This window comes from Podarcis bocagei, assembly GCF_964188305.1.
Source record: "Podarcis bocagei genome assembly, chromosome: 13".
NCBI lineage: Eukaryota > Metazoa > Chordata > Lepidosauria > Squamata > Lacertidae > Podarcis > Podarcis bocagei.
In genome coordinates this window covers 39906887-39928811 of record NC_138138.1, presented here as the reverse complement: position 1 = coordinate 39928811, position 21925 = coordinate 39906887, and the positions used below count along the sequence as shown (strand labels likewise).

At 50.6% G+C, this 21925-nt stretch overlaps 3 protein-coding genes across 10 annotated transcripts; 2 read left to right on the top strand and 1 right to left on the bottom strand.

Moving 5' to 3' along the window:
* Positions 1-141: 141 nt before the first annotated feature.
* On the top strand, positions 142-7418 carry TACO1 (translational activator of cytochrome c oxidase I). 3 transcript variants are annotated; one of them, XM_081168438.1, is made up of 6 exons: positions 142-274; positions 2873-3130; positions 3875-3981; positions 4346-4476; positions 6068-6245; positions 6343-7418. In XM_081168438.1, the coding sequence occupies exons 2-6, from the start codon at positions 2914-2916 to the stop codon at positions 6541-6543; spliced, it is 834 nt and encodes a 277-aa protein (XP_081024564.1). In that variant the 5' UTR covers positions 142-274; positions 2873-2913; the 3' UTR covers positions 6544-7418. The 3 variants fall into 3 exon arrangements, with proteins under 3 accessions (XP_081024564.1, XP_081024563.1, XP_081024565.1); XM_081168437.1 differs by lacking the exon at positions 142-274 and adding an exon at positions 1678-1792; XM_081168439.1 differs by lacking the exon at positions 142-274 and adding an exon at positions 1844-2315.
* A 1237-nt stretch (positions 7419-8655) lies between these two features.
* Positions 8656-14851, bottom strand: TBRG1 (transforming growth factor beta regulator 1). 3 transcript variants are annotated; one of them, XM_081167301.1, is made up of 2 exons: positions 14015-14851; positions 8656-10380 (listed from the first exon to the last, which is right to left on the bottom strand). In XM_081167301.1, exon 2 carries the CDS (start codon positions 10328-10330, stop codon positions 9308-9310), a length of 1023 nt encoding a protein of 340 aa, XP_081023427.1. In that variant the 5' UTR covers positions 10331-10380; positions 14015-14851; the 3' UTR covers positions 8656-9307. The 3 variants fall into 3 exon arrangements, with proteins under 3 accessions (XP_081023427.1, XP_081023426.1, XP_081023425.1); XM_081167300.1 differs by lacking the exon at positions 14015-14851 and adding an exon at positions 12055-12241; XM_081167299.1 differs by lacking the exon at positions 14015-14851 and adding an exon at positions 11875-12002.
* LOC308571652 (uncharacterized protein) lies at positions 13150-20473 on the top strand. 4 transcript variants are annotated; one of them, XM_081167298.1, is made up of 4 exons: positions 13150-13286; positions 14873-14961; positions 15652-15752; positions 16828-20473. In XM_081167298.1, the coding sequence occupies exons 2-4, from the start codon at positions 14873-14875 to the stop codon at positions 19263-19265; spliced, it is 2628 nt and encodes an 875-aa protein (XP_081023424.1). In that variant the 5' UTR covers positions 13150-13286; the 3' UTR covers positions 19266-20473. The 4 variants fall into 4 exon arrangements, with proteins under 4 accessions (XP_081023424.1, XP_081023421.1, XP_081023423.1 ...); XM_081167295.1 differs by lacking the exon at positions 13150-13286 and adding an exon at positions 13293-13639; XM_081167297.1 differs by lacking the exon at positions 13150-13286 and adding an exon at positions 13830-13993.
* Positions 20474-21925: the final 1452 nt, after the last annotated feature.

The window sequence follows — 21925 nt, the reverse complement described above, 5'->3', positions numbered from 1 at the left end:
GGACCCAAAGCCACTTTCAGTTCCTTCCCCACTTCGGGCGGAACGGGAAAGTGCCGTAGCATTTGGCACCCCCTTCTTCGGGTGTCTCGGAGCCTCTCTAGGCTCAGGGCTTTTGTATTTGATTTTTTAACCCTTCGAGTATTTCCGCATACGGCTAATAAGCTTCTGTGCTGAAGTTGACTTGGCTAAGGATGGGCGAATCGTGTCCGTTTTGGGTACTCTCAGTTTCTCGCTTTCCGTCCTGAAGTTCAGCTCTCCACATTTCCACATGCAGGTTTGTTTGTTTAAAGTCTTTATGAAAATTCATCAGCATTCTTCGGGTGAAATCTTCCTAATAACGCAATCATTCCTATGTGCAATTTTGCCTCACCTGCACGTTTTGGTAAAGCAATATTCCCAAATGGAATCGTGGAGTTGGAAGGGACCCCGAGGGTCATCTAGTCCAACCCCCTGCAATGCAGGGATCTCAGCTAAAGCATCCATGACATGTGGCCATCCAACCTCTGCTTAAAAACCTCCAAGGAAGGAGAGTCCACCATCTCTCGTGGGAGTCTGTTCCACTGTCAAACAGCTCTTACTGTCAGAAAGCTTTTCTGAATGTCTTGTCCAGGCTTCCTCAACCTTGGCCCTCCAGAAGTTTTTGGCCTACAACTCCCATGATCCCTAGCTAGCAGGACCAGTGGTCAGGGATGCTGGGAATTGTAGTCTCAAAAACATCTGGAGGGTCGAGGTTGAGGAAGCCTGGTTTAGTTGGAATCTCCTTTCTTGCAACTGAAAGCCATTGGTCCAGAGGAGGAGAAAACAAGCATGCTCCCTCCTCCATGTGACAGCCCTTAGGATATCTGAAGATGACTATCATGTATGCTCTCAATCGCCTCTTTTCCAGGCTAAACATACCCAACTCTTTCAAGCGCTCCTCATAAGGCTTAGTTTCCAGACCCTTGACCATCTTGGTTGCCCTCCTCTGCACACGTTCCAGCTTGTCAATATCCTTCTTAAATTGTGGTGCCCAGAATTGGACACAGTATTCCAGATGCAGTCTGACCAAGTCAGAATAGAGTTGTACTACTACTTCGCTTGATCTGGACACCACACTTCTGTATAGTGTATACTCCTGGAATGCATTTTTGTACAGTACGTCATTTTCACAGTTAAATGCATTTTTACTCACAGTTTACCCTAGTTTTTGCATTTCCGTACAGACGCTTGGCTGGATAAATGCACTGCAGAGAAGTCCAAATTTTGAAGAATGGCTGTGTTTTGGTTCATGTATTATTTTTGAAAGTGCAAATTAGCTTGGTTCGTCTTTAAATGTCAACTGAATATCATTTCTCCCTCCTGGGCTTCTTGTCACCCAAACCCATAACAATGTGTACTGGTTGTCCCAAACAACTTTCACATTCCACCAGCCCATTTAAGAAATGATACTTGCCAGTAATGGGGACACACACACACACACACACACACACACACACACACACACACACTTCAGTTTTTTCCAGACTCCCAAGTGCCTTGAGGCCAAACTAGACATGAGATTATTATCCACACCTTTAGACTTTGCATGACTAATTTAAAAATAAATATCTGATAAAGGCACGCCTGAGGGAGGATAGAATCCTAGAGAATCGTAGAGTGTGAAGGCACCATGAGGGTCATCTAGTACAGGAATCCTTTACCCACCATGGGGCTTGGGAGGAAAGAGTTAATTTCAGGTACCGCCTCTCTGTGGGCGGAGCTATTGCAGGAAGAATGCCGGGGAGTTCCATGACGCTGCTGCAGCTATTCCTCTGTAAGTTGGGACCCTCGCGTGGAAGAGGAAATAGTGGGGGGCTTTCTTGGGTTAAATATACAGTACTGTAGTACATGATGGAAGCCAGAACTCCTGGGTTCACCAGCAGTAAATCGCAGATTAGTTCTTATGACACACTAGACTACTAGTCACAATCAAGCGTAGATCCCACTCCTCCTTCTGTCTTTCGGTGCAAATGCTTATGAATTGAATTAATTGCAATCCGCATTTTGTGCCTGCGAGTGTAGAACCAGAGATCGTCGATTATTCCCGATAAAAGATGGATGCGTGTGATTTTTGTTTCTGCCCTTTTCAAGAGGCTCGTAACCTTAACACGTTTAACCTTCGGCACTGGCCACTTTTCGCTGCGGAATTCTGTGAATGTTTACTCCAGTACCCTGTGCTGAGCAATCTGGAGGAAAATAAAGTGTGAATAGTGGGGAAAGGAAAGCTAAGAACACTCAATAGGAGAAAGTTATAAACCAGCACACTTTTGATGGCTTTCCCACATTTTGGACACAAGGTGTGTTTGCTGAGTTCTCGGGAGCCAGTGAACTCTGCATTCGTCTCCTTGTCGTGTAAAACCGCTTCTCCTTTTCCATATTACGGAGGTTCTTGCCCCCATCCATAAGGCTGATCTTTGTGTTTTTATTCTCCTTTGAGTAGCTTCTTGTCTCATTAAATCACAGGTGGGGAACCTTTTCCAGATTGAAGGCCACATTTCCTTGCGGGCAGTCTTCTCAGGACCAGAGACAAAAGTGTGTGGAGCAATGAAAATAAATGGTTCCTTTATACAACAGGCTTAACAACTTGGCACACACTCTCACACCCCTCTCTATCCTGGCCCTGCTCTAGATCCTTAGGGACCAGTTCCCATTTATTTCATGGTTTTCGAGTGGGTTCCAGAATTTACCGTAGCAATTCAGCAATGTTCCAGTAGATTATATTGATGGATTGTGGGGTTTTTTGGATAGGATTCTTATTTACCAGCCTCAAAATGAGCCATTTTCAAAACTGCAATTCCAGTGCTCTGCATTTCCATATCACAACAGTCATTCCCCCCTCCCATTTGTTTCCAAGATTGAACATCAAGAAGGAACCTCTTCCGTCCCATCCAAGCCATGTCTGTAGGCTGCAGTCTTGTGAGGATGAGTGTCCTCTTCCGGCCACGCCTTCTGATGTTACTGAACCACCCTCATCGCGCTGTCCACACCTCCTGTGCTGCCTTTGCCGGACACAACAAATGGTCCAAGGTCAAAAACATTAAGGGTCCGAAGGATGAAGCTCGGGCCCGTGTCTTCCAGAAGCTTAGCATGTTGATCCGATTGGCTATAAGAGGTACAGTGGCAGGATTTCTGTTGCTATTCTGTAATGGAAGCGGAGATTCCTAGCACACAGCTAGGCTCCCATGTTTCCACTTGCTGCGTGGCAAGTATGCCACTGGTCTCTGGCAAGCTTTGCCCACATACTTGGAGCAGCAAATCTGGTCAGTGGCCGTCCCCGCAGTTCCTGTTCCCCAGCTCCCAAGATTTATACAGAATGCACTAGACTACAGTCCCCTGCATTATGCTGCATTTTTTTATTTTCTTTTTTTGATAATTCTTTTTATTAATTTTCAGTTACAGTCCAATAATAGCCTCATTATAACAATACCAAATTATAATATCATTACTAATACCAATCATTCAAATACCGAATTATATAATTTAAGTGGCCACTAGATTTGATGGTTTGATGATTTTCTTCATTTCTGCATTCCAAAATATTATTTATTTCAATTACATTCCAGTCAAAATAATAATCCCTTATACAACAGCTGCAATATTAATAACTTCTATTCATGTTGGCACATTAAATGATTTATAGAACTACAAGCGAGGCACTCAAACTATATCCTTGTTCTTCCTGTGTGTGGCAATTATTCTGTCCCTGGTGTTTCTTCCTTACGCTGAATTTTCAATTGTAAACACTTTAGGGCAAAGACCCTCTTGCGTTCCCATCATTCTGCGAAGCGATACAACGCTTTATGATAAACCATTTGTTTAAGGGTAATCTTCTGTCTTCCTGAATTGTCTTTGCCAGAAGGCGGACCCAACCCGGAACTGAACACGAATCTTGCCAATATTATTGAGCAGTGCCGCAGCAAGAGCATGCCCAAGGCCTCCATCGAAGCAGCACTCACCCGCGGGGTACGTTTCTGAGCTGTTTGGAGCCAGGGCGCAGATGCGGATGCTGCCACCTCTTTTGTGTGAGAGGAGAAAGTTGTCTCTCTCTCTCTCTCTCTCTCTCTGTGTGTGTGTGTGTGTGTGTGTGTGTCTGGTGGGGTAACAAGGAAATGGTAGTGATTGGAAAGGGGTTGATTGGTCTGTGTCACTCACCGTCCTTTGTGTCCTCAAGCCACCCTTGCCCAAAACTTAAATTGGTAGTAGTAGTGGTAGTAGTGGAAAATCTTTTGATTCTCCACATGGCACTGAACTACTACTCCCATCATCTAGGTGTGTCTGTTCCTCAAGATACAACTTACTGTTCTTTTCAACTTTTCTCTTTTGGTAGGAAAAAATCAGATCGTCCTACCTTCTGTATGGGGTGCGAGGCCCTGGCGGCTGCACCCTACTAATTGAGATGCTGACGGACAATACGAAAAGGTCCTTCAATGAAATCCGGCATCTTCTGAACAAACACGGGTTAGTGTGGGGGTGAAGTGGTCGGCTGGGGGTGGGGACCACATCTGGCTTGCAGTGGTTGAGAGGGTCTTACTGGGTTGGAGGAGAGGGTTCTGGGTTATTTGCTTCCTGATGGTCACAGTGCGGCTTTTCTGGATTCCCTTTGGACTGGAGAAGTTCAAGCATTCCCCATCATACGGCGATGGCGGACAGCAGATGTTGGCTGGTCCTTCTCCTCCATGTTCCTCACCGTCCCAACCTCTCATTTGTTGGTGCTGAGCCTCCAACGACTCTTTGACTCAGGCAGATTCCCCATGCATTTCAGTGTTGCAGCTGCAAACATTCAACTCCAATGCTTAGAGGGCTGTGGGGCTGGGATATCAGGGGCAGGACAGAGGCGGTGGAGACAACACATCCTTGCTCTCCCCACCTCATCTCTACATGATGGGGAACATGTGAGGAAGATTCTGTGTCCAGGGCAGCTGTCTACCAGCTCCATCTGGTACGCAGGCTGAGACTCTACCTGCCTGCAGACTGTCTCGCCAAAGTGTTGCATGCTCTGGTTATCTCCCGCTTGGACTACTGCAATGCGTTCTATATGGGGCTACCTTTGAAGGTGACCCGGAAACTGCAACTAATTCAGAATGCGGCAGCTAGACTGGTGACTGGGAGTGGCCGTTGAACTACATTGGCTCCCAGTACATTTCCGAGCACAATTCATAGTGTTGGTGCTCACCTTTAAAGCCCTGAACAGCCTCAACCCAGAATACCTGAAGGAGCATCTCCACCCCCATCGTTCAGCCCGGACACTGAGGTCCAGCTTCGAGGGCCTTCTGGCAGTTCCCTCACTGCAAGATGTGAAGCTGCAGGGAACCAGGCAGAGGCCTTCTTGGTAGTGGCACCCACCCTGTGGAACACCCTCCCACCAGATGTCAAGAAAATAAACAACTACAGAAGACATCTGAAGGCAGCCCTGTTTAGGGAAATTTTTAATGTTTGATGTTTTATTGTGCTTTTAATATTCTGTTGGAAGCCGCCCAGAGTGGCTGGGGAAACCATGGGTCTCCTACTGTTGTTGGACCACAACTTCCATCTGTGACCTTTGGCTCTGCTGGCTGGGGCTTATAGGAGCTGGCATTCAGAGTGTGTCAAAATGCCAGCCTTGCCCAACCTGATGCCCTTGAGACATTTTGAACTCCAGTTACCATCTACTGCCAGCCAGCATGACTGCTTTGGCTGGGGCTTATGGGAGTTGTACTCCAAAGTACTTGGAAGCCTCTGGGTTGGGGAAGCCTGCAATAAGGGGTGTTTTGGTTGGGGTTTTTTAGTTTCTCTCTGGGAGGAGAGGAATGTACTCTAGTAAGTTGGAGGTGGGACCATAGGAACCTGATTTCTCTGGGAAGAACATGGTTAAATAATGTGTGTATGATACAGGACTAAGGCCTGCACGTCAGGCATGAGTTCTATATGCAGCCTCTGAGCAAACCGTATTCCCACACTGCTTCTAGTTTAGAACATCTTCTTATATTTTTAGATCTTGTGGTTCACTATCACTTAATGTCTGTGCTGGGGGGCGGGCGGATTGCTGCCCCCCACTTTGTGTTCCCTGCAGGGGACAACTTGTCGACGGGGCCCAGCATAACTTTGAGAAGAAGGGCGTTGTCACGGTGAGCAGCGAGAACCGGTCCGGCAGCGCCGTCACCTTGGACCAGGCCCTGGAGCTGGCTATCGAGGCTGGAGCAGAAGATGTCCAAGAGGAGGAAGATGAGAACGAGAAGATGCTTCTGAAGGTGAGAGGCAGGTTTCTCATGCAGCTGCACTACCGTGTTCGAGTCTGAGAAGCGTTTGCGACTGAATGCCTTTCTTCTTTTGCCCCCTTCTGCCCAGTTCGTTTGTGCTGTGCCAACATTGCGCCAGGTCCGTGAAAAGCTCGACTCGCTGGGCCTCTGTTCTGTCTCTGCCGGCCTTGAGTTCATCCCGACCGTCAGCACCCAGTTATCGGACGAGGAGATGGATCAGGCGTCGCGGCTGCTGGAGGCTCTGCGGGACAACCTGGATGTCGTCCGTGTGTACGACAACATCGCATAGATTGATGAGAGCCTCCCTGGAGAACCTCTCTCGGCATCAGTGGGAGCGGCAGAAGACTGCTATAAGCTGTGGCCTGATGTGCACCATGTCAGAAGCCTTGCTGCAAGGTCAAATTTGAGGTGCCTTTTCTGAGCAGTTAAGTTTGGCAGCCAGGAATGAGGGTTACTGTGCTGCTGAGGCTTCCACTTGTCTCCCCTGCTGGACTTTTCTCTCATAGTTAATGGTACCTTACCTGGAGGCAGGCCAACACTGTGAACAAAATCTAAGGGGCCCTCGAGCAGCTGTGGATGTCAAGTGAGCACTCTGGCAAGGCTGGATTCTGGCCCTGCTTTGCACACTTCTTCTGCTGGAAAATCCAAGGAGTGTTCACTACAAAGGCCTCCTCCTTGAAGCCGCAACGTTCTCTGGAGTTCCAGCACTGAAGCAAGGTCCATGGACTTTTAGTCTTATTGATGACCCAGGAACAGCCAATGAATTGAGGTTATTCATGAGCCAGCAATGGCATAGTTACTGATTGCCTCACTACCTCACCGCCTGACTCGATGCCCAAATGATCCAAATGGGATTTTTATGTTTTCTCTGGCATTGTTTGGAGGTGGGTGTGATTGCTCAATAACCCTGCAAGGGCAAAAACCTTTGATAACATTGCCCACTTTGTAAGAGTGTAAGGCTGCAAAGCAACATGAGTCCGAAAGCAGGTGTCATGATTTTAAGTGTGGTGGAAGCAGTCTGAAAGCGCACATGTATTTTGCCTTGGAAGACATTTGTTGTCAAGAGGCAGAAGATGGTGTGTTCAACAAGCCACAATTCATGTCTTTATCCTGAGTGTTGCCTGACGTTTGGAGAGAGCTAATTAAAGTTTTGTGTTTGCTGTAGCCTTCTGGTTCTGTTGCATAGAGCAGAAGTGGGAATAAGGAGTTTTGACTGAAAATGAGTAAGAGGATTGGCCATTACCCCCCTACTGGAGGCTCCCATAAATACTGGGTCATGCTTGTTTTTTTATTATGTGTCCAGAGGAAGGATCCTCATAAGAGATAAGGAGAACTAGCCAAGGGAAATTTCTGCCTTGTGCCTGAATGCACTATCTCTACACTTCCTTCAGTGAATGCTAGAGAGCGAGTGTTTGGGAGTATGTTGGCAGCTAGTACACGTCTTCAAAACTATTTGTGTATGTTGCCGACTGTTCCCTTATTAATGTGTGTAAATGTACTCTCTGCACTTGAGGCTGCCGCCCTTTTGGTATTTGTTTGGTGGCTGCGCATACGAATGTGTGATATTAACAGGTGGATACCTGCATGCCTGCATTTTAAGCATCTCCCTGTGCCTGCATTGGGTGCATGTGAGAGTGTGGATTTCACTGGACGTCTACCAGTGCCTCACTATGTGAAAATTAACTCCTTCGTCTCTTTCCAAGTACCTCTCCTTTCAGTCTCTCCGTGTTTATGTACTGTGGCTTTTACACGATAGCTCTATGCTATACACCGTCATTTCGTGAAGAACCTACAGAATTCCCAGTACACCTGCAAAACTACAAAAAAATAATCTACTACAAAGAGTGGGAACATATTTCTGCATCAATGTGCTCTGGTTCAGGATGGCAGTGTGTGTTTTTTGGCAGAAGCTGTGTCAGCCATTTTAGTCTGAAACTGGTTTTTGTTATACATTTTAGTCTGAAACTGGCTTTTGTTATACAGTGGCACCTTGGGTTAAGTACTTAATTCGTTCTGGAGGTCCGTTCTTAACCTGAAACTGTTCTTAACCTGAGGTACCACTTTAGCTAATGGGGCCACCCGCTGCCACCACGCGATTTCTGTTCTCATCCTGAGGTACTATTTCTGGGTTAGCGGAGTCTGTAACCTGAAGCGTATGTAACCCGAGGTACCACTGTGTGTATATATAGATAGATAGATAGATAGATAGATAGATAGATAGATAGTACCATTAAAACAAAGCCCACTGCTTCCTACCCTGAAAAGAGCCAGCCCTCCCAACTATTACCAAAATCTGACCAAAACTGGGAGATTGTGGAGGCCAAGAAGTCCACAAGAGAGAATCCTTTAACGGAACTGTGTTCTTACATACCTGATCTCAAAGAGTCCTGCAGGCAGGGGCAAAATTTCAAACAGCTTTATTACAAACAGATTTCACTGATGAGTCCTGTACACAAGCCTCTTATCATACAGGCCCAAGAAAGTAGAAGAACCTGTCACAATGCTTTGTTCTGTCGCCATCAGCTCCTCCTCCGATGTCTCTTTGTAGAGAGTTAAGCATGCCCACATGATCCTGCCAATACTGGCCTAATTCTGCTCCTGCTCAACCCAAGGAAAGCTTCAACCATTAGTGACAGTGATTTTCATTAAAGTAGAAACACCGAAAGAAGAAAATTGACAAGCAATCACTTGAAGTACTTATTTCAATAGTGTGTGTGAATGTAAATACATGGCTACTCCAGGGGAGAAATAGCCAACACAGTGCCCTCCAGGTGCTGTTAAGACTGCAGTTCCCATCATGCCTGATCATTGGCCATACTAGCTCAGACTGATGGGAGCTGTAGTCCAACTGCATCTGCAGGGCACCACATTGGCTACCCCTGTTAGGGTGTCTCCATGCAAACTGATGCCCATGAATAATAAAAAAGACAGCACCAGCTTCAAAGCAGACCCTTCAAAGCAGAACTAGCAGTTTATGACATCTGTGCAGTTGCAGCTACTAGAAAACTCAGGTGGAATAATGGACAGCTCCAGCCTGTGGCCTCCGGCCCAATTCAGTCAGTGTCACTCTCTGGGCTTTGGGGGAGGGGGGACCCTCCTGAGGGAGCGCAGGGCAGAAAAAGTTCTGCATATCCGTTGCCGCTCGGTGGGGAAGGGGTGGCGGTGGGGAAGTCCAGGCCCACAGGCCCAGCCAGGCCTTGGCTTTGGAAAGCATCATAGTCAGTCCCAGGGTTTCCTGAGGGCAACCCCTCAGGAGGGGGGCCATCCGCTTGGCGGCACACCTCAAAGCGCAGCCAGCGGTACCCGGTGCACTTGCGAGCTCCTGGGCAGCTCTGGATGAGGTGCTGAATGGCCGGGTGGGAGAGGCCAAAGAACTCGGCCCCTGCTGGCTCCAGCTGCGCTGCTCCCACAGCCTCAAGAAGCTGAGCATGGCAGGCGTCGGGAGTGGAGCCAGCGACCACGCAGCCCGGCTCGTCCTCAGGGGCAATCTCAAAGTGCGGCCCGCCACCGCCGTCCTTGATCTGGCAGGTGTAGAGGCAGCGGTGGACTGGTCTGCGGGTGCTGGCGAAGATCCTGGTGCTGCAGTAACCGACGGGATAGATGGCCGTCTCCGTGTGGAAGCCTGGGCGGTCGGGAACAATTTCCCCCAAGCTGTAGACGGTCAGTGGGCCCAACACAATGGGTAAAACCGGCCGGCCGGAAGGATCCAAGGGAAGCGGCGGAACCAGCCGTCGGACGCTGAGATCGGGGGCCGCCCTGCGCTTGGAGGCCCGGCCGTTCTCTTTGCCTTTGCGTTCTCGGCGGGGCTTGCGGGCAGCCGGCTCATCCGGCGAGGGCTGCGAAGCAGAAGCGACTGCCGGCAGAGGAGGCTCGTCTTCCGCCAGGGCTTGCGCTTGCAACAGGCGAGCGAGCAGGAACCGGCGCTCTTCCCGGACACGCAGGTATTTCGCCTCGAGCCTGGCAATCTCGTCGCACAGAGCTGCGTTCTCGTAAACCAGCACTTTGGCTGCACGGCGCAGGCGCCGGAATTTCAGGCGGTAACGCTCGCCTTGGTTTTTGCGTAGGGTTTTCTTCATGGCGAGGGGGGTGGGCAGGATGGAATGGGGCTCGCTTGAGCAGAGAAAAGCTGGGGAGGAGAAAAGATTCAAGAGGCAATTCAAACATTAACACACACACGCACAAAAAAATCATACAAACATTTCCAGCTCAATATTATCCCCAGGATCAGAGTGAATAATCATCTTTCATAATGCTGAAAAGGTTCAGATACACATTCAGATGAACAGTATACACCTTGGGTGTACTGCTATCCCTAAATCCAGGCACTAGAATGTTTTTGTACCTTCAGGGGTGCCTGAAATTATGCTCAAAAGTACATAGGATCTTTTTTTCTCTCTAACTGGATCTTCACTTGCACATGATGCTGAAGGCTCACTGTGGGTTCTTAGCAGCATCTGCTCAAAGAATCTCCTACAAGGAAATTGCATGAGTTTTCCATTCCGACATTTCCATCCCATTTTGCTACCATTTCCCTCCGGTAGCAGTAAAATATTATGGGATTTTAAGAGGCATGACTTCCTGGCCAGTTTCTTATTTTAGATATTAAAAGCATCAAACAAAGGGCAAGCAGTTCTGTAGCAGTGGGGTAACTGGAGTAATAGAAAATATTAAACACAACCTCCATAAAACTAGGAGTACTTAGCAAAGCTCCTCTCCTGAATGGAAACGGAATGAGGAAGCCGTAGCCAAAGAATTTAGAGAGCTTTGATAGCAATTTATAAAATTATGTATAGCAAGGATGGGGAACCTCCAGAGGCTGCTGAACTGTAACCATAATCTCTGGCCATTGATCACATTGGCTGAGGGCTGAAGGGAACTGGAGTGCAATATCCGGAGAGCCACAGGTTTCCCAATCCTGATATATAGTGTGGATATGTGTTTTCCCACATCCCTGTTCCATATTGGACCATACCGCCCTGTGATCCTCCGATGAAGGGTGGTAAAAACAAGAACTCAGGGTGACTCAGTGAAATGTACTGGCAGTAGGATCATGACAGATCAGGCGAATGGCCCATCTAGTCTAGCATCATGGAAGGTATTTGTCCTATACACACACGTCATACATGTAAAGCACATGCAACACACGTTTACAGCTCATGGCTCCCACCCCTAAGAATCCCCGGAGTTAAGGGTGCTGGGAACTGCAGCTTTGCAAGGGTAAAACTACAACTCCCGGGTTTGTTTTTTTGAGATGCCGCGTGCTTTAAACGTATGGTGTGGCTCTTTCGTCTAAGTTTTACTTAAGGCAGACCCAGTGAAATTAATGGGCATGACGAAGCTAGGGCGCGTTCATTTCAACAGGCCTACTCCTGAGCAAAACTTAGTTGCCTACCATCCCTGCTCTCACAGCGGCCAGCCAGATGCAAGCCTAAAGCACGACCCGAGTTGCAATTTATGCTTGCAACTTATGCTGAATTTGGGGGTCGGTGCGACACATGCAGCGCTTTTGCCAAGGAAGCGGCTTCAAATGATGCAACTGCCTGCAAACAATCGATGCTCAGCCACGGGATCCCCCCCATTCCCCTCTTTCATTTGCAGCCCCCCCCCCCCAGCTTCTCACCCAAACGTTTCTGCTGCTGCTGCTGCTCCCTATGCTCTCCCGGAAGCTCTGGCGGGGACCGGAAGCTTCCCTGCGCCGCGCGCCCGCGCCCCGCCTGCGTAACCCTTTCCTCCCTGGGACAAAAGGACAGCCTGTTTTCCAATCAGGAAGGGCGGGGGGGATCGAGGAGGGGTCGCCAACCTTTTGCTTCGGGCGGGGCATCAGCGGGGTAACAATGTTAGAATGTGGTCTGAAAGGTCCTGAGCGATGCTGGTCACAGTGCGAAAAGCCCTCCTCGTTGCGCCTGGCGCACCTCGTGCTCCCTCTGCGGAGTGGGAGCCAGCCCTGCACTGCTGCTGCACCGCTGTCTCTCTAGACCGGAGAAAAGTCATATCCCTACGCCTGTTGAATAGCACAGGAGCTCCATCAGGAGACAAAATCTGCAACTGGATTCTCGGAAGGGGTTCGGGAGGGAAGCCAGAATTCCGGCTGAGAAGGAAGTGGGGAGTCTTATTTACCAAGGGGGGTGGTACCAGGTTCAAGTCCTGGCATCTCAGGTACTCCTGAGAGAGCCCCCTGCCTGAAACCCTGGAGAGCTCCCCGCAATCCGTGTTGACAGTATTGAGCGAGACGGACCAATGGCCTGATTCACTTTTCCATTTTTTCCCTATGAGGTGTGCAACATGCTAACAAATACTGCCTTGTTTCATGTTAAATGTCACCAGAGCTAGGGAGAAATGGCCGTACAAATCCACCTCAAAATCCTCTCCTGCAAAATTTCGTGCCAAATATGTTACTATTTTTTTCCGACATCCTAACACTGACTTTCAGCGACATCTGAAATGGTATCTGATATTTGACATCCAATATTAGATAGGTAAAGTGGACCGTGAGACTTCTGAGTGCGTGTAAACCCTCCAGTTTATGCCCTCCAGATAACAAACTAAATATCGATGGATGTAATTTTTATTTCTTAATTATATTTAGTGGTAGTATGGCTGTATTGTTTTTTGTAACATAAAACCATTCAATAAAAATTATTAAAAAAAAAAAAGCTAATGCCCTCCGGAACATGGTGTGGCAGTAAATTCCGGAATAAAATTTTTAAAAGGTTGTTTAGGGTCTCTGCACGTGTTCAAAGACAATTTCGCCTTGACTTGACATGCTCTGGGGACACTATGTCCTTCCTGTCACTGAAAGCATATTTGGGGTGGCGCCTATTAAGCAATTGACACTCCTTTCCTAATACACAATGTCTTTGGGGTAATGTATTTTCTAACCCTTTCCCCACTGGGGAATGCCAAGTAGGTCTTCCCCCGTTGTCCTCTATTCTCGTGGGACAAATGAAACAATATTTCTGCCCTACAGACATAATCTGATCCAGCCAGGCTGGCTGGCTGACAACGCGTGGGTGAAGAAATGAATTACCCAAGGTCATTTTACTACAACGCGCGCCACGACTCATCCACGGAGCCCTTCGGCTTCTACCATGGGGTTTGGGACGGGGAGTGTGATTCCACCCCTGACAACCGCGCCCCCCCCATCAGCTCTCGTCCCTGCCTGGGGGGAGATGTGGGGGGAGGTCAGAAGGCGGCACGCGCACGAGATCTGCGGTCTCTACTGGCTGCTAGTGCTCCTGGCGCGCCGGAGAAGGGAAGGGGGGAGCGGAGCCAAGCGGGAGGGCCAGGCGGGCTGGAGGAGGCGGAGCTGGGCCTGGCGGTGGTGCATTGTCTGCCGGGCTTAACCCCTCGCGTGCTGCGAGCCGTGCAGGGGGGCTATGGAGACGGTAAGGGGTGGCAGCGCAGCGCGGGTGAGGGGTTGGGGAGGAAAGGGGGAGCCTTCGCCGGAAGGCACCCGGCTGCGCACAATACCAAGGGACCTTGGAGAAGGCCAGGCCGTACGCTGCCCCGGGGGCGGGAGAAGGGACAAAGATCCTGGCAAAGGAGGGGGGCTGGCAACGAGGCTCAGGTCTCCAGGCCCGGGGATCGGGAAAGGGGGCCCTCGAGGAAGGCGCGCCCCGAAGCTGCTGCGCTTGTGCGCTCTGGCCGGGGCTGCGTGATGTTGGGTTTATGGAGAGCGCGCTCCCTCTGCCCTGGCATGCGGAGATGAGGGAGCCCAGCTAAAAGCAAGAATTTGGGAGGTACAAGGAGGCTACGGAGACCTCGAGATTTCTGTAGGGAAGGACCTGCGGTTCCGAGATGCGAAGAGGAAGGTGTAAGGATATGGCCCCGATCCTTCCCAAGCGCGATCCTTTGCAGAGAGGGGGCCGCTCCCTTTAGGCCCCGAGCGGACCTGCGGGATGTGCGTGTCCCTGGGGCATGCGCGTGGCACCGTAAACCTAAGCGAGCTCAGTTTTCCTTCCCAGCTTCGGTTCCGCCACAAGATTCCCCCCGGGGTCACGCCATACATTCAGAACACGCCAATGCCACCTTAACAGTCCTGGAGAATCCTGGGAACTGTAGTTTGTCCAGGGTGCTGGGACATGTAGTTCTGCGAGGCCAGCAGCCTTGACAAACTACAGTTCCCATGATTCTTTTTTTTTGGGGGGGGGTGGGAGCCCAAAAAAGAGTGACACAAGAGTCGTTTAAAGGTATGGTCCAGGAGTGGCCTTGGTATGACAAAGAGTCTGACTTGGAGACTTGTTTTTTGTAGGTGTGATTTACATTGTTTTATCTTACCCTCTGCATACATGCATCATTCTCATAACAAGCCTGAAGGGCGAGCTCTGATTCGCCTTTATGCCAAGCTACAATTCCCAGGATTTTTTGTGGGAGAAGCCGTGACTCTTAACAGTTATGGTGTGGGTGTGAAATGCCTGCCTGCTGGCTTGCCCTTCCCTCTCTCATCCCTGTGTCTGTAGGGGTCAGAGAGGGATGCTGCTTCTGCAGCCTCAGACCTCTACAGGAGGACCCCTTTACTACCTTATCTGGCAAAATCTTTATCCAGGCCAGAGCTAGCAGTGTGGGATCCTCACCCCGCTTTGTCCCCATCTACTGACACTCTCTTCTCTCCCATGCAGATGGAATCGGTACCCTACCCAGACTTCCAAGGGGATGCTGAAAACAACGGACCCTTTCCTCTGGAGGAGGACGATCCCAGCGTCCCAAAGTACCATCCGCTTTCTTTCTCCTTTTCCTTTCCTTACCTTTATAAACCCAATGAGGGCTGCTCAATTCTTTGCCCATTTACCTGGGAGTGAGTGAACTCAGCTGGGTCTTTCTTCTGGGGAAACATGTGCAAGACCAGGCTGTGTGGCACTTAACAGTCCTGGGGTTGCATATGCTCTGATGTCCATGTGGTGCTTGAGACTTCGATGTGACCCTTTTGCAATAACTCTGGTCTTGGCAGGTGGTGGTGGTTGTAGAACTGCGTGCCCAAGGAAGATTGGCCTCTCCCAATTCCCTGGGCACCTCCCCTCATTCCACAAACATGGGGCCACCACCGAAAAGGCTCCGTCATGGGCCACCATCAACCAGGCAGGGCCCTGTGAAGACACCACCACTAAGGCCTCGCCTGCCCATTGCAGTGTTTGGGGTGGTTGATCTAGGCATCATTTGTGCAATACAGAAAGGAGAGTCACTTAGGAGAAAATGACCAGTGTTCTTCTGGTCAATGTAGGTATTTGATTCACAGGCTCAGGGAACCCATATTTCAGTGTGAACATCCAGTTTGTAAAAAAACCTAAAGGACTTTTGGGCCACCCCAACCCTTGGATTTTTATTTATTTTTAATGGGCATGTGAGATTTGTGTGAGGAAGGTTCTGTAAGGTTGCCCCGTCTAAATGGCTTGTCCTTTAGGTTCGCAGTCGTCAAACCACATTTCCCCTGGATGGAGCATGGGGAGGAGATGCAGCTGCCAGAGCCGGGAGAGAGGCAGGAGCTGACAGTGGTCAACGCAGGTAAGGAGCAATGGCTTGCTTGCACGGAGGGGACAATGCGGTCTAGCGGTTAGAACTTTGGACTTTGGGGAAACCAAGCTCTACATCCCCACATGGCTAGGACGCTCACAGGGGTGACTTTGGGCTGGTTGGTCTTAGGCCTGCGATGATTTTGTTATATGCTTGATTTTCTTAGCATCATAAAGCTGTAGAGTTGGAAGGAACCCTGAGGATTGCCTAGTTCAAAAACCCCTGCAGTGCAGGAATATGCAGCTGTCCGCTGGTCTCCCAGAACCAGACGAGGCATGAAAAGGGCGGAGGAGAGGTTGGCTGCATGCAGGCACAGTTTCTGATTGCTAGAAAAAAGACCTGGTGAGGAGGGGACCTAGGAAGCTACGGGGAGGCAGGGATCTTCAGTCTCAGCAACTGCTCCATGGAGACAAAACCCCACCCATAGGGTGGGAGATGAGTTGCTGTCCCCGGTGGCAAAGATTCATGCTCCAGCACCGGGGGGGGGGGGGCAGAGAGCAGGCGGGTGCAGGGCTGGCACACATTCTAGGGGCGTGGCATGCTGCCTGCGGGGGCGTGGCACCCAGCGTGGGCAGGGGGGCAGCTGCGATGGCACCCCACCGGGATTGCACTGCTGGGGGTGGTGCGCTCCCCCCCGCACTCCTCTTCCTCCGCCACTGGTTGTCCCCATTAGACCTGACACTCAGCCAAGTCTGTGAGGGTCGTGTTTTTGCTAATAAAGAATTAACTCCAACTTTGAACTGTGTAACAACAACAACAATTTATTTATACCCCGTCCATCTGACTGGGTTTCCCCAGCCACTCTGGGTGGCTCCCAACAGAGTATTAAAAACACAATAAAACAGCATACATTAAAAACTTCCCTAAACAGGGCTGCCTTCAGGTGTCTTCTAAAAATCAGATTTATTTCCTTGACACCTGAAGGGAGGGCGTTCCACAGGGAGGGCGCCACTACTGAGAAGCCCCCTTTGCCTGGTTCCCTGTATCCTCACTTGCCTACACACTCCTGTGACAATAGGCCTGATCCAGCACAGCACTTCTTCACGATCTTCCTTTCTCCCACCAGGCTCTGACACACCAAGTGAGGAAGAGGAGGAAATGGTGGAGGGTGCTGAGGAGCAAGGGGCCTCGACTTGCCAGGAGAGCTGGGACTGGGGCCAAGCAGCGTCAGGAGAGAAGGACGCGGAGGCCTCCATCTCCACAGACCCTCGGCCGTTCCGCTGCTCAGAGTGTGGCAAGGGCTTTGCCCAGAGCTCAAACCTGGTGAAGCACCAGAGGATCCACACCGGGGAGCGCCCGTTCCGGTGCCCCGAATGCGGCCGCGGCTTCAGCTGGAGCTCCTCGCTGGCGGAGCACCTCAAGGCGCACGGCGGGCGCCGCCCCCACGCCTGCGGCGAGTGCGGGAAGTGCTTTGCCCGGGGCTCTACGCTCGCGGAGCACCAGCGGGTACACACGGGGGAGAAGCCTTTCCGGTGCCACCAGTGCGGGGCCCGTTTCTCGCAGAGCTCCACCCTGGCGCACCACTTGCGTACGCACTCAGGCGAGCGCCCCCACGCCTGCCCCGACTGCGGGAAGCGGTTTGGGCGCAAGTCCACCCTCGTCACTCACCGGCGGACCCACACCGGCGAAAAGCCCTACCTGTGCAGGGAGTGCGGCCGCTGCTTCGGCGTCAGCTCAGACCTGGTCAAGCACATGCGCAACCATCGCGCCAACGGCAGTGGCTGGGGGAATGCCGCTGCGGAAGTGCCCTGCCCTACTCCGCTGCCAGCCGCAGATCGGGGCAGGCAGCAAAATGAATATGCTTCGCTTGAGGGCTCAGATGCAGGTGGGCAGCAAAATGACCGTGCAGAGGAGGAGGAGGAAGAGAAAACCTTTATGTGCTCTGAGTGTGGGGAAGGCTTCAGGCAGAGTTCTGAGCTGACTCAGCATCAAAAGATCCATCTGAGTGAAGTTGCGCACTGCTGCCATCAGTGTGGGGAAACCTTCCCTGACAAGTCAGAATTGGACGCCCACGAGGCAAGTCACACTGTGGAAGAGAAGCCACACAAATGCTCTGACTGTTACTCTTGCTTCTCTGAAAACTCTGCCCTCCAGATACATCAGAGACTACACCTTGGAGAGTTATCCCACTTCTGCCACCAAGGAGGAGAGAACTTCCCTGATAGCTCTGACTTGGAGGAGCCCCACAGCACCCGCAATGGGAAGCAGAATCCCTTTGAGTGTCCAGAGTGTGGGGCCCACTTTGCCGAGGCCACTGCTTTGGCCACACACCAGACAACCCACCTGGATGTGGAATCGTTTCCCTGCCCCCAGTGTGGGAAAACCTTCCTTGATCGTGATGAGTTGGCCCTTCACCAAGTAAGTCATGCTGGCAAAGGAGATGAGGAGGCAGAAGAGAAGCCTTATAAATGTACCATCTGCAGCACTTGCTTCCCGGACAGCAGTGATCTCCTGGTGCATAAAGTGAGCCATGGGGCGGATGGAAGATCCCACTCCTGCCACCAGTGTGGCGAAACGTTTCCTAGTGACTCGGAGCTTGCGATTCACCAGCTGAGCCACACGACAGAGGCCGCCTTAGACAAGCTGTACTCCTGCGCCGTGTGCGGCAAGTCCTTTGCGCTATTTGCCACGCTGGCGGCGCACGAGCGCACCCATATGTCAGACGACGATGCCTACCGCTGCCCGACGTGCGGTGAACGTTTTCCAGACAGCGGCAAGCTGGGGAGGCACCAGCGGCGCCACTTGGGCGAGGAGAGGCCATTCCGGTGCCCAGCGTGCGGCAAGGGCTTTGTGTTGCTTTCGGGGCTGCGGCAGCACCAACGCGACCCTCCGGCCCGGTGTCCTCAGTGCGGCGAGACCTTCGTGTGGCGCTGCCAACTCACTGAGCACTGCCGCAGCTGCCACCCGGCGGAGCGTCCCTACAAATGCCCCGATTGTGGCAAGGGCTTTGCCCAGAGCTCAAAGCTCCTGCGCCACCAGGTGACACACACCGGTGAGAAGCCGTTCAAGTGCCCCGACTGCGGCAAAATCTTTAGCCAAAGCTCCAACTTGGCGGAGCACCGTCGCACGCACGCCCCAGGCAAGGCGCACTGCTGCACGATCTGCGGCAAGGCTTTCGCCCTGGGCTCCTACCTAGCCAAGCACCAGGCCACGCACACGGGCGCCCGCCCTTTCCGGTGCACCGAGTGCGGCAAAGGCTTCCGGCAGAGCTCCAACCTCATCCAGCACCAGCGGACGCACACCGGCGAGAGGCCCTACGCCTGCGCCTCCTGCGGCAAATCCTTCACCCAAAACTCGCACCTGGTCAAGCACCGCCGAGTTCATACAGCTGAGAGGCCATACCGCTGCCCCGTCTGCAGCAAGAGCTTCCGGCAGCGCGGCAACCTGGCTGAGCACCAACACCAGCATGCCGGCACCCGCCCGTACGTCTGCGGCGCCTGCGGGAAGTCGTTCCGGTGGAGTTCCGCTTTCTCCAAACACCAGCGTACTCACCTTGCTCCCTGACCCTGTGAGGAAGGGGAGAGGGGGGGAAGCAGGAAGTCCTTCCCCCATATCTGGCCTTCTCCGAGCACCAACGGACCTTCCTTCCTTGGTCTCTGTTTCCTACATCTAAACAGGAGATCCCTTTCTAAGAATACAGACCAGTGGACTTGGGCTGACCTGATCCTGACCTTTCGTCTTAAACTTTGCCCCTTCAATCTGACCCTAAGTATAGCCTTCTGCATCCTGACTCTGAGGCCTGGCCTTCATGCAAACAGAAAACGGATTTTGAACCTCTAATGGTGCTGACAGAATCACCCTTTTCAAACTGATGGCCCCGCAGCTTCAATTTCCGTCCCCTTCTCTAAAATCTAAAATGGTCTTCATGCTGTTTCTGGGATTTTTCCCAAGGGAGCAAACCTCGTAGATTCTTGTCTCGTTCTCTGAGCATCACTAATCTTTGTCGTCATGCCCTGGTTAATTTTATAATTTCTAATTTCAGACTTCTGATTCTTATCTTTAAATTTCAGCGATCTGAATTCAGTCCCTGACTGAATTATGTAACACCTGAAACTTTATATTTAGCCTGTGTGAGACTCCCATTTCAAAGCCTGAGATTCTAACCAGCAAGTCCTCAACTTCATCCTTGAGCCAGTTTTGTTTCCCGGATGTTGAGGAGAACCCAACAGAGAAGTGACAGACATTGAAGCTGGCCGTTGTCCTCTGAACTTGAACTCAGGGCTTCAGGCCTTACTTTGTTCCCAGTAGGAGCCTGTCAAATGTACCATGGTCTTCTGTTCTTGGACAACATGAGCTTGTTGAGGGGGGCGGGGGCAGTGATAGTCAAAACTATCTTTTGTAAAATTGGGAAACGTTTGAGAAAGTTTGTTTATTTTTCTGTTACGTTTATTCTGCTGTCCCTCCAAGAAACTCAGGGCAGGTCTTTTGGGTGTTAGTTACTGCCCTTTTATCTTCCCTATTGTCCTATGAGATGGTTTGGGCTGTTTTCCCCCTCAGAGTTACTAAAAACAGCTTTGTGGCCCAGAACTCTGGGCGAGTGGGAGCATTTCTGCCCTCATTGAAGCTTTTTTGGAAGAGGACTGCCTGGCATTTCTGTCCTCGCATCATTGTCCTCTCTATTCTGAGGTCACATTCACACCATACATTTAAAATACTCTCATACCACTTTAAACAGTCATGGCTCCCCCCAAAGGATTCTGGGAGCTGCAGTTTGTGAAAAATTCCCTGTGAAGAGGGATCAGTCGTTAAATGACATCTGGCGGCCATTTTGTGTGAGCGGCCGGTCCAACTGAGGAAGCAAGATTCATGCCAGCAATGGGGAACCTGTGGCCTTCCAGATGTTGCTGGAGTCCAGCTCCCCACAGCCCCAGGGGAACATAGCTGTCAGGGGTGATGGCAGTTGTAGTCCAGCAACATACTGAGGGCCACAAGTTCCCCATTCCCGGTCTAAACCATTAAGGGCAACAAGTGAAAGGAAGGAAGGAAAGTGTAAATATAGCTAGTTTGCATGATGTTTAAACAAACAGGAAAAGCAAATCTCTTCCCACAAAGGGGCAAAACGTCACCTCCTCTTAGTTTCTTTACTTTCTGTTCCTCTCAGGCTGAATGGAACTATTGCATTCGGCTCACATGACGAAAATTCTGCAACGGCAAAAAGGTGGATTCTGCAACCTGAATAAAATTATGCAAATGTGCATGGTTTATCTTGGTTTTGCTTCATTTGTTTTGCTGGTGGTGCTTGGAACGGGGCAGGGCAAGGAGGAGCACTGAACTCCCCACTGTCCCTGGCTGCTATAAATCTTATGCAGCAACTGTTTGCGCTGCTGAGATTCACCACCCACAGGATTAAATGTATCTTTAAAAACACAAGAAACTTGGTTGTTTGGTGGGTGGGTAGAATGAAAAGGAAGGGAGCTGAATGCCATGGCCGATCTCATTCTGCACCTTTTTTCTGCTGTTGTGTAATTGCAACATATACACCACCTGATTATAAGGGTATGGTTTTTTTTAGTGAAAACAGATTGGGTTGTAAGCAGGTTTGAACCACAGACCTAACAACAGCTTGCCAGGGATGTAACAGTTAAGATTCTGCTCTACACTGTCAGACATCATCGGATTTCAGCTGGTGGGCCAGGAGGAAGAAGAGGCTATTTCCCCCTTTAGCTCCTCCCAAACTGGAGAAATGCAGTCCAGCCACAGGAGAGGTGGGCATCAATCAAATATGGAGTACTGCAGCAGAGCAAGCAGTAGTCATGTCTGGGATTGTTACGTCTTCAACAGGTACATGAATGCATATTCAGTAAAGTGAGCAAGCACTTGACTCAAAATTTGTTTGGTTTGTTTTTTTTAAAAAAACACACGTTTAAAATGCAACAAATAGTGTGGATATGGCGCTGTCCAATAATTAATGCAGCAGCTGTTCTGGGGGGCGCAAGCAGCAAAGGAAGGCCCCCTCTGTTGCTGCTATAACTCACCTTGCCCACCAGAGGGCAACTGTTCTCAATGTCAGAACTGATTCTCCATCTAATCACTGTTTCTCCAGCAGGGCATCTGTACCTGTTGGATTTATGGCTGCTTTAAAGGTGTTTAAGGCAGAGTACCTCTGTCTATGGGAAAATGATGGACAAGGATAGTGTTTTTTGGGGGAACTGCAGACTGGGGTA